General features: G+C 40.5%; 1 protein-coding gene across 1 annotated transcript in view; it reads right to left on the bottom strand.

Annotated features, from left to right (window-relative positions):
• LOC124564982 (ionotropic receptor 93a) overlaps positions 1–12,617 on the bottom strand; it is a 308,796-nt gene that overhangs the window by 58,146 nt on the left and 238,033 nt on the right. The window contains exon 13 of the mRNA XM_047131014.1: positions 1,074–1,288. Coding sequence (XP_046986970.1) covers positions 1,074–1,288 — 215 coding nt within the window. The remainder of the gene's footprint in view (positions 1–1,073; positions 1,289–12,617) is intronic.

Raw genomic sequence — 12,617 nt, 5'->3', positions numbered from 1 at the left:
CGTGTCCCTTTTGCCATTTCCCTAAGGGGTACCATCGTTTGCTGTACGTTTGAACTGCTAACAATTAATTGATCCCTACCCTTTTGTATTTGTCTTCTCTTGAGACAGTACAAAACAAGTGTCCCCAAAACAGGGGAAGTGAGTTCCACTGGCGCAGTTTTAGTTTCTGTGAGATAGAGCACCTAAAACTTGTTGGTTAGATGTATCAGTACAACACCATGAGCCCTCCCTGATCCCTATCCACCCTGTACAGGATGCCTAGATCTAACATTGATGTGTTACTCACAATCAAATGGACGAGTAATGACAGATCCTGTACTTTCTGCAGAGACAGTATCCACAGGAGAGGATAGTACTTGAGGTACCTCTGGTACTGATATAACAGGTACCAAGCAAGATGATGCAGTGGTTAGAAAACTGGACTTGCATTTGGGAGGACGATGGTTCAAACCTGCATCCGACCATCCAGATTTAGTTTTTCCATGATTTCCCTAAATCGCTGCAGGCAAATGCCAGGATGGTTCCTTTGAAAGGGCACAGCAGATTTCCTTCCAAAATCATGACACAATGTGAGTTTGTGCTCTGTCTCTAATGACCTCAATGTCGATGGGACATTCCCTTCCTGTCCTTCCTTCCTTGAAATCACAAGTACACAACTCCCGGGAGCTACAATTCTAAGTGGTATTTACACCTGCAGTAATAGCTAACATTTTATGAGTGCTAAATTCCATGTATCTTCATAAAACTGAAAATCTATAACACCATCTTAAGCTTATAGAAACATTTTGTACCCACTGAAGTTTCAATGTCCATCAATTATCTAGTGACTAATGTGGTTTTCTATGGAATGTTCACATCATGAAGGCAATAAAAGGCAAGGTGGTGGGGAGATATTGTAATTTTGTGCTGATTGAAATATTCCACAGGTATATAAACAAGAAATTGTCACTGGTGAATGGTCTATAAATGATGATAAAGTAATCATAAATGTATGCAAAAATATAAATGACTGGAAACTCAAGAACAAACGTAAATTGAATGAGACAGAAAGTAATTTAAATTTGATACTGTACTTTTAGTAACTGTTCCAATGAAGAACCAGTTATCAGACCCCAAGAAAGTCCCCTTCCTGGCATAAGGCGAACAGATGTCAAAGGTGCTTCTAGTATTGGAAATGTAAGGAAAGCCACCAAGTTTCCACTGTATGATGTAACTAGGACAAGGACAACAAGCCACCATGTTCCTACTAACAAGCGACTGCTGTCTGCTTTTGGCATGTTTGCTCCACCTGTGGGATACAAATAAACAAATGAAACAGGGGTAATTACAGTTAAAGCATTGGCATTTTAATAAAGTAAGTAAGCTTTTTAACTATAGTAAGGTAGGTTAAAATGTCATTCTCATGTAATGCATAGATTGTAATCTGACATTATCAAAAATTTTATATTCACATTTGTCCTGCTAAAACCTCTGAGATCACAATCTGAATGAAATAATACTCTCTGACTAACTACAGCTTATGTCTACAAAGAAAATGATCCTCAAAACTAATTTACAATGAGATAATGGTAGATGTATTTACTTTATTGTAGTTCCATTATATCTTACAGGATTCAGATTCATTTACAAATGAAGTACTTATAAACTTACCCTTCATGACATAATAATTACAAATGATGAGTCCATACCGTGATGCTATTTAAGTTTTTTTGGAGATATATTCTTGGAATTAAGTCTATAAATACATATTAGCTCATACAATAATTGCTAAGTCATAATGCAGTAAAAAGTTTGATTAGTCACATCTTATGATAACAGATTTTCCAGTGAAACTATATGCACCACGGGAATCAGCACATTGAAAATAATATAGTTAATAATAGATTTAAATTATTCTATTTTATTGCGAGTTCCATTTATCATGATAGCAATGCAGTTGCAAGGATATGGAATGAGTCAGTATTTTTACAATGTTAACATTACAGCAGAACACAATATGCTTAATTTATGATGAGATTTATAGTAACAACATGTAACACTAGAAGAAATAAAACATATTCCATACATCAAGATTAATACCATATGTACACATTCAAATTAACAATATCAAAGTATTTGAGTAACTATATTACACTACAGTGACAAATAGTTTACATTTTTGCTTACATTGAATGGCTAACTCAGTTATATAATAAAAACTTCCTCCTATGCACTAAAAAATTCACTGATTGAATAGAATGACTTTTGTATTAGTATTCCTTCAATTTGCTCTTGAACTTCGGTGCTTCAGGAACAAGACTTTTGATGACACTGGGTAGAGCATTGTAATTCGTGATGCCTGTATAATTTACTCCTTTCTGTGTAAGGGTATAGTTTGATTGGCTTCTACGAAAGTCCTCTTTTGACCTTGTGTTGTGACCATGATATTCACTATTGGTCTTGAAGAGAGAGTGGTCTTCATTAATGAAACATACAAGGGAGTATATGTTCTGAGATATCATTGTAAATACCTTTTCCTAAACATATTTCCGGATGAGTGCCTTGGTTGCACACCATTCATGACATGTATAGCTATCTTCTGAGCAATAAAAACTTTCTTGTCAAGGACTAATGGCCCCAAAAGATGATTCTGTAAGACAGAAGTGCTTGGAAATATCATAAATAAGCAGCTCTTATGGCATCCTTATGTGTGATTGATGCAATTATGTGTAAGGCAAATGTTGCAGAGTGTAACCTTTTTCCTAGATCTAGAATATGGTTGGACCAATTTAGTTTGCAGTCAATGTACACACCCAGGAACTCTGCTGAGTTGACTTGCTTTATTTGTTGTCCATGGGGAAATGTTTAGTTAAACTTTTGAAATATCTGAGCCTCTACCACAAGCATGTTACTTAAAAAAAGTTATTAGCAGATATGCACTACTAAGAGCAGATGGGAGATACTAGTGTGCACTTTTTCTCTTTCATCTATGCATAACCTTGGAGACAGGGGTGTCCTCTGGAGGTATGTGTACCCCAGCAGATGAAGAATAAATGGATGGATAGCTTAGTCAAATAAAGCACTAAAGAGTGGTTTCAGTTGAAATAACAAGTACATGTTTCAACCATCAGTAAAATTACAGACTGGATTCACTTGAAAAGAAGAATGAATAAGTCACTCAGTATGGAAAATATGATGGACTGCATTGATTGTTTTCATTTGGTTCCTCCAACAGACTTGTTTCACTCGGAAGAAATGAATGAATAATAATCTAACCAATAAATTAAACTACAAGCTACTGAATTAATTGTTTTCATTTGCTTGCTCCCATACTATTATTTTACTCAAAAGATTGAATGAATAATTCAACCAATACATACAAGTACAATTGACTGAATTCATTGTTTTCCAATAACTGATTTAATTCATTGCTTTCATTCTGCTGTACCCATTGCTGCCTGCACCATTCATCAGTCCTCTGCACATTGTCCTGCAATTCACCAAAGTCATTAGGCATCGCTTCCATCCTGTAGACAACCAAATCATCTGCAAACAGCTTCATGGGGCTTCAAGTGTTATCCACTAGATCATTTATATACCAGTATTTTGCAGACAGTAATGATATCATCAGAGTTCCTTAGGGTACTCCTGAATTTACCTCTACATTTGTTCATTTTGTTCCATTAAGAGCAATATGTTGAGTTCTGTCTGCACAGAAGTCTTGGATCCAGTCACAAATCTGGCCTAACACTCAAAAAACTTCAATTTTTTTTCACTGAACGATAGTGTGGAACTGTATAAAATGTAATTAGAAGGAAGGTCAGTGTTGACCGTAATTTTGATGATTTATTAACAGCGAAATCGATTTTTGATGCCATGTTATTTGTATATTTTTCTTTTTTTCCAGTTCTGTAATCTGACACCTTATAATTTACCTGTTGATTTTTATTCTTGCATGTTCCTTTTTTAAGTTGTTTTGAAAAGAACATGTCAGTGTATGTTGGCAAGATGTGCATTTCTCCCTTCCTTTTTGCTATGCATTTTTAATGTACAATTTTAAATTTGAAATATTCAGTTATTGATTTTCAAGTGCACATTTGGTATTTTGCAGTAATCTGTTTGCCAAATAAAGTAATGTTAAGTCTTTACATGACACATGTCACATAGAGGGTGTTCCAAGCCCTGTCACACCGAGGTCTGCTGTATAGGTGCATGTAAACAGTGGCTTCAGTTATTGTGATCGTTTCATAGCTTCTGTTACTGCTAATAACTAGACACCAGTCCCTACGAGCTTTAATTTATATGCAAAAGGTATGTTTTTACCAACAGTTGGTTTATACTCAGCTGTATTTGTGGTCTTTTGTTTCTTATTCACTGAACGCTATATGTTTAACTTCCAGCACTGAAGATGATAATTATGTGATCAAAAATTGATTTTTCTGTTAATAAATCATCAAAATTATGGCCAATGCTGACCTTCCTTCTAATTTTATTTATCATATAGTTGTTGTGCACACATCACTCTAAGGAGGTGCCAATCAATGTATAAAAAGCCTTCCTGAAGCCAAGGAACATGGTTTTAGCCTGAGCACCATGTTGTCAGTGTTCAGATTGGATGGCACAGTTTTCTTTCAAAATCATTGAATGCTTTTCTCCTTACACTCATTTTCACTTTGCTCCACCTTTGTTTCTCAGTTAGGTTTTTACTTCTCTTAAATCTGTGATGAAATTCTCTCTGTTTATTTATCAAATTTCTAACATGATTATTAAACCACAGTCAGTCTCTCTCATTGCTTAAGTATCCTGTCACTCTTGCTAAGCAAATGTATTTTCCTACCTTCCTTATAAGTCCTTATAACTTCTATAGTCATAAGGGTAACGCAGGAGTAGGTCTAATAATAAATAAGAAAAAACGAATTTGTGTTCCAAGATACTATGAACTGCATTGTAGCTGACAATATAGACACAAAGCCAACACCTACTACACTAAAACAAGTTTATACGACTATTAGCTTTGCAAATGGTGAAGGGGTTGGAAGAAAGTAGGATGAAATAAAACAACTTATTCAAACAGTAAGGGAGATGAAAAGTTAACTGTTATGGGGGACTAGAATTAAACATGAGGAAAAGAACAAGAAGAGAAAATAGCAGGATAACATGGTCTGGAGGAGAGGAATGAAAGAGGAAGACACCTTGTTGTATTTTGCTCTGAGTGTAATTTAACCATTTCTAATATATGGTTTATAAATCATGAAAGAAGGTTGTGTACGTGGAAGAGGTAACAGAGGTTAAATAAAGGGCGGAAAAGTATCTACAAAAACTAAATTAAATTGGAGGGTATGAAAGGGAAAAAGTAGTTGAGAAGGGTGTGAGACAGGGTTGTAGACTTTCCCAACATTAATCAATTTGTACACTGAGTAAGCAGTAAAGAAAACCAGCTAGAAACATGGAAATAAATTAAAGCTCAGGAAGAAGAAATAAAAACTTTGAATTCTGCTGATGACATCATAATTCCATCAGAAACAGCAAAGGACTGGCAAGAGTGGTTTAACAGAGTGGATAGTGTCTTAAAAATAGGTTATAAGGTGAATACTAACAAAAATAAAATAATGGTAATGGAATGCAGTCAAATTACATCAGGTGATGGTGACAGAATTAGATTTGTAAATTAGGCACTAAAAGTAGTCAATGATTTTTGCTATCTGGGCAGAAAAAAAAATGACAAAGGTCTATGTAGTCCTTAGGACTCTGGTACACAGAGCATACGCCATTTTTGACAGGGACAGTTTAACCAAAAAACTTTTGCATTTGATGGTTATTTTTAAGGAACATGGATACTCTGAGAAGCAGATTTGTCAGGCTATGGAATTTGGACCATTACTGGAGCTGCATGAAGAGGAGCATGGAACAGTCGCCTTTATTCCTTATGCTGGGGGCATATAGTTTAAGACTGTAAGAATATTAAGGGGTTTTAACATTAAGTGTGTGTTCCACCTGCCTTCCAAGATTAGGGCACTGCTCAGCTCTGTGAAACATGATTTGGGGCTTAGGAAGCCTGGTATATATAAAATTCTGCTTCAGTGTGGGAAGGCTTACATCACCCACTCAATTCACACAGTTCATGGCAGGTGCATCGAACATCGCCATCATATGAGGCTACAACAGCCGGAAAAATTGGCTGTTGCTGAACATTGCTTAAGAGAGGGACACGGTGTGGAATTTGATAAAACTGCGATAGTTGCCAACACTTCCAGTTTTTAGAACAGTGTCTATAAAAAGGCAATTGAAATTAGGTTGGCAGATAATTTAATTAATAGAGACAATGGGTTTTCTCTTAGCAGAACACGGAACCCTGTACAATCCTGGATAAAAACAGAACTTTCTTCACTGCGGCCAGTCTGAGTGTTAGAAAATCATCTTTGAGAGTGATATATCATTGGTGCTGGTGTTCTACTGACTGCAGCACCACCTGACCAGTCTTACAGGACAGCAACTATGATGGGTGGTGCGTGCACTGTGTACGGTACAGAGGCCTCTATAGGATGTTGATATGCAGCCTGGCATCAGTTCTCAGCAGGACTAATCAGCAGAAGCAGCATTCTCCTGAAGATAGTGAACAGTTGGATTGCCTTAATATTGAATTGAGTTGATTTTAGGATTTGTCAGCAAACCTGAAGAGACTTTCAAGAGTTACTACACTGGGAAAGCCTATGAAGTTGCAGTGCAACATCTCAATAGGGAGCGTTCAGCTGAGTTGCTGTTTGCATTTTCTGCACATCTCGGTATTGCTATAGCACTGTCTGACAGAAAAATAACTACTGATAACCTTTACACCAATGTGTCATTCTCAAGGAAAAACATGCACACAAACACATACAGTCACCCACATACATACACCTGGCTCCCTGGCTCCTGCCACCTCTTTCCTGGTCCATGGTGAGTGTGCTGGGGTGAGGTGGGGGAGCAGGGTGAGGTAGGATGAGGGATGGAATGAGGTAGGAGGCAGGAACAGGCTTGGGGAGGGGGGGGGGGGGGGAGGGTTAGCATCTAGCATCTTGTGGGAGAGAGTGGAACCAACGGTGGGCTAGCTATGGGTCTGGTAAAGTGGGCAGGTGGCAGACTGGTACTTGAGATACAAGCACACAACTACACAAACACACACACACACACACACACACGCACACACACACACACACACACACACACACACACACACACACTCATGGGTGAGGGTTGGGGGGACAGCAACTTACGTTAGGTCTATGCGATGGAAGTTACAGGAACAAAGGATGTGCTATAAAGAATAAGGATAGATCCCATCTGCACAGTTCAAAAAGCTGGTGGTGGTGGAGAGGACCCAGATAGCTTGGGTTGTGAACCAGCTATTGAAATCTCACATATTATACTCTGCTGCATGGTGTGCCACTGGATTGTCACTTTGTTTGCAGCTACAGTTTGGTGGTGACCATTCATTCTAGTTGACAGCTGTTTGATTGTCACAATAATATAAAATGCTGTGCAGTGGTTGCAGCAGAGTCAGTATATAAAATGGCTGCTTTCACAGGTGGCCTGGCATCTAATGGGGTATGATAAGCCTGTGATGGGATTGGAGTAGGTGGTGCTGGGTGGGTAGATTGAACACCTCTTGCATGTGGGTTTTGGTGTCCCTCATTTCAGGGCATGATGAGAGATAATCAAAGGACTGACGAAGCACATGGTTCGGTTGTACCAGTCCCAGTTGGCATCAGATGATGCCATGGGGTGCCATGTTTTTTGGTTAGATCTTGGGATGGGTGTGAGGATTAGGTGTGTGTGGGGATGCCAGGCCTTTGTGAGGCCTTCAGCATACTGGGTGAGGGAGTTCTCATAACTGCAGACATGTCTGCCACAAGTGCCCAGGCTGTATGGGAGTGATTTTTTGGCATGAAAGGGGTGGCAGCTGTCAAAGTGGATGTACTGCTGGTGATTGGTGGGTTTGATGTAGATTGTGGTGTGGATGGAGCCATCTGAGAGGAGGAGATCAACACTTTAGGAAGGTAGCATGATGGGTAGAGGAGGACCAGGTGAAGTGGATGGGACAGAAAGTTTGGAGATTGTGGAGGAATGAGGATAAGGTGTCCTGATCTTGGATCCAGATTATACAGATGTCATTATTAAATCTGAACCAGACCAGGGGAAGCTAGGGATATTTCCTCTAGTTGGCCCTGAAGAAGTTGACATAGGAGGGTGCCATGCTGGTGCCATGGCTGTGCCATGAATTTGTTTGTACACCTTCCATCAAAGGTGAAGTAGTTATGGATTATGATGTATTTGATTAGGTGCACTAGGAATGAAGTGCCAAGTTTGGAATCTGCAGGTCATTGGGGAAGGTGGTGTTCAATCATGGCTTGGCCGTGGAGAATGAGGGATGTTGGTGTATAAGGAGGATGCATCTTCAGTGATGAGTAGGGACCATGGAGGTAAGAGTGTGGGGATGGTGGACAGCCAGTGCAGGAAGTAGTTGGTATCTTTAATGTGGGAGGCTAGGTTTTAGACAACTGGTTGCATATGTTGGTCAACAAGGTTCGAGATCCTTTTGGTGGGGCAACTGTAATCAGCTACAATGGGACACCCAGTATTATTAGATTTTTGGATTTTAGGGAGCATGTAGAAGGTGGGTGTGTGGATTGTTGTTGGGGTGAGCAGGGAGATGGATTCAGGGGGAGATTCTGGGAATGGCCTAAGGGTTTCAGCAGGTATTGGAGGTTATGTTGGGCTTCTGGGATGGAAGCACTTTGACAGAGCTTGTACTGGAGGTCTCAGACAACTGGTAGAGGCCCTCTGTCAGGAAGTCACTCCAGTTCATCGCAACAGTGGTAGAACCTTAGTCTGCTGGGAGGATGATCAGGTCAGGATCCATTTTTAGGTTGTGCAGGGCAATCCTTTCTTCTGCCGAAAGGTTGTTGTTCTTAGGCAGGCACCTGGGGAAGGATGGTGAGACCAGGTTGGAAGTTAGGAATTCCTGGAAGGTGACCAGGGGATAGATCAGCTAGAGTGTGGAATGGTAACAGTTGGATGATGGTATTAATTGGGACATGCAGGGTTCCTTATAGTACATCATTTGCTCCTGCAGGCTGCCTGGCCTAAACATGATGTAACTTGATGTCCCCTCAACCCCCACCCAATCCAATACTGTGTGTGTGCATATATATATTTGTGTGTTTGTGTGTGTGTGTGTGTGTGTGTGTGTGTTTGTGTGTGTGTACCCCCAATTTGTGTTAGCTAGTAGTGTGCCCCTATCTAAAGCCCTAGTCTGTGAAATCATGTGCCCAGCTGTCTGCCACCTGCCCCTTCTACCTGCACACATAGCTAGCCCACAGACAGTTCTCCACTCTCCCACAAGCCATTACACTCTTCTCCCCAACCCCCTCTCAGCCTACCACCTCTCTCCATCCCTCACCCCATCTCAGCCTGCACCCCGACTCATCTCACTACGTTCACCATGGTCCAGGAAAGAGCTGGCAGTCAACTGAATACAATGTAGGGAGACAGGCATGTGCATTATATTCACCGTAGGCCAGGAAAGAGCCGGCAGTTGACTGAGCACAATGTAGGGAGGCAGGCATGTGTATGTGAGTGAATATGTGTGTGTGTGTTTGTGTGCACGTTTTTCCTACAAGCCTGAAAAAGAAAATTCATTCTGAAAGCTATCAAAGCCCTATACCTTTTGTTTGTCGGCCTATCGATGACGCAGTGCTTCTGCCTTTCAGTGAGTCATCTTCTTTATTCCTAAATAATTTGTAATCTACAATAAAAAATACAGCTTTACCTGGTATAGAAATGTATTTATGCAGCATGCAAGCATGAGAAAATAAAAAGTGGCTAACAATGCCTAACAGAAGAAGAAAAATCACATACACTGATGACTTGGGACATTATGAACACATTCTTAATAGCACTATGGCCTCCCTTTAAAAACCAGCATAGAAGTGATTCTGAATGGTGAGGTAAGTTTCTGGAGCTATGTGACACCAGATGTACTGGTGGTCTGTGGGCACGGAGCTGGTGCCCAAAGGCCACCCTGATGTGTTCCATTTTGGTTGCCAATACATCAACATGAGTTCACTATCATGCTCTTCAAACCACTGCAGCATGGTCTGTCCTTTGATATGGATACTTATTCTTATGGAGATGCTATCATCACTGGGTAAGATATCAGATGTCAGTGGATGCAGATGGTGCACAATAAAGTTTACGTAGTCAAAAGCAGTCATAGCACTTTCAATTGCTATCACAGCTTCCATACAGGCCTGTATGCATAACCCCCATAGCATAATATTGCTACCCTCTTCCCGTGTCCATGGCATGGTACATGTTTCAAGTAGCCATTCGCCTGAATGACTGCACATCTAGACACAACTGTCGACCTTGTGTAACAAGAAACATGATTCATCTAACCAGATAACATGTTTTCATTGATCCACGGTCCAATCTCAATGATCTGGTACCAACAGCAATCATAATTGACGCTGTTGTTGAATCAAGAAGGGAACATATAAGGGTTGTCCAGTGTGGAGCTCTATGTTCAACAATAAGTGCTGAATGATGTGCTCTGAAACATTTGTGCCTGCACCAGCATAGCACTCTGCCTTCAGATCTGCAACATATTACTGCCTGTTCTGATTTAGAGTGGGCAAGCCTCCAACCCCCACCCAGCACCTTGACACCTACTCATGGTCTCGCTGTCCTTCAACCACTTTTCTCAGATGCTCAGGACAGTTGCACATGAACAGCTGACCAGCTTGATCATTTCCAAGATTCTCATTCCCAGATGTCAAGCCATAACAATCTGCCCTTTGTCAAAATGTATTTTGTCAGTGTATTTCTCCGTTTGCAATCTGTATTGTTGCTAGAATTGTTGCCCATTCATCACTGCTCCCCCCTATACTCACCTTCTGTGTAACATATGAACAATGGCTCCTGATAGCATTTAGTCTCGTGTTTTGGCTCATCAGCATATGTCCAAGTATAAATGGCAGCAAGCGAGTGCACACTAATGTAATGTACACAACTTGTGTACAAAGCAGCAAAAGATGTTCATTTTGTTCTATATACGAGGGCCGTTCAGAAAGTAACCTCCGGTTGATTTAAAAAAATACACCAAGTTAAATAAAAATATTTTAATATATACATCTTACAACTACATCTTTGCACTATTTTTCTACATAGTCTCCATAGCGATTGAGGCACTTATCGTATCTCTTCACAAGCTTTGAAATTCCTTCTGCATAAAAATCACCCGCTTGTGCCTGGAGCCAGCCTGTGACCGCATCTTTGAGCTCTTCGTCGTCATCAAACCGCTGTGACCCGAGCCATTTCTTCAAATGCATGAAGAGGTGATAATCACTTGGCGCCAGGTCTGGGCTGTAAGGTGGATGGTTGATAACGTCCCACTTGAAGGACTCAAGAAGGGCCGTTGTTCTGCGAGCAGAGTGAGGACGGGCGTTATCGTGCAAAAAAACGATACCGGAAGTCAGCATACCACGGCGTTTGTTCTGTATAGCCCGTCGTAACTTTTTTATTGTTTCACAGTACACGTCTTGATTAATGGTCGTACCACCTTCCATGAATTCAACCAACAACACCCCTTTGGCATCCCAAAACACCGTTGCCATCAGTTTTCTGGCAGAAAAGTCTTGCGAGGCTTTTCTTGGTTTGGTAGGCGAATTTGAATGTGCCCACATCTTTGATTGTTCTTTTGTCTCAGGGTTCACGTACTTAATCCAGGTTTCGTCACCGGTCACGATTCTGTTTAACAATGGTTCTCCTTCGTCCTCATAACGTGACAGAAAGTCTAATGCAGAGGCCATTCTTTGAGTTTTGTGGTGGTCGGTAAGAATTTTGGGCACCCATCGTGCACAGAACTTACGGTAACCCAATCTTGCTGTCACTATCTCGTACAAGGGAGTCTTAGAAATCTGTGGAAAACCAGTAGACAACTCCGACATTGAGAAACGTCGATTTTCACAAACTTTTGCATCAACTGTCTGAACGAGTTTGTCAGTCACCAACGATGGTCTACCACTCCTCTCTTCATCATGAACGTTTTCTCGTCCACTTTTAAATAAACGTACCCATTCACGGACAACTCCTTCACTCATAACTCTTGGTCCGTACACGGCACAAAGCTCACGATGAATAGCTGCTGCAGAATATCCTTTGGCTGTAAAAAACCTTATGACTGCACGCACTTCACATTTGGCGGGGTTTTCTATTGCAGCACACATTTCAAACTGCCACAAAAAGTAAACTAGCGCAGGTACGACGTTCACTCGACCACGGCTTGATGCCGACTGACCTGTTGAGTGCGTGAACGCAAAGATGGCGTCGCTACTCCCCCCACAACCCGCACTGTGACCAATCGGAGGTTACTTTCTGAACCGCCCTCGTATTATGTCTCATTGTCTTAAAATGTGAAACTTCATGCATAAAAAGCAGTTGCTCATATTTATAAGTAAAAGATTCACACAAAGCATTTAAATCACTTTTTCCTTTTAAACACAAATAAAATAGCATATTATGAACAACTGTCTCATGGAGCAATGAAATACTGTAATTTTTTCATGTTTTTATTTTAGGTCAGAAAGACTCATCATGGG

The sequence above is a fragment of the Schistocerca americana genome, chromosome 1 (genome assembly GCF_021461395.2).
Source record: "Schistocerca americana isolate TAMUIC-IGC-003095 chromosome 1, iqSchAmer2.1, whole genome shotgun sequence".
Lineage (NCBI taxonomy): Eukaryota > Metazoa > Arthropoda > Insecta > Orthoptera > Acrididae > Schistocerca > Schistocerca americana.
The sequence above is the reverse complement of the archived record's forward strand: the minus strand, read 5'-3'. Positions and strand labels throughout refer to the sequence as shown.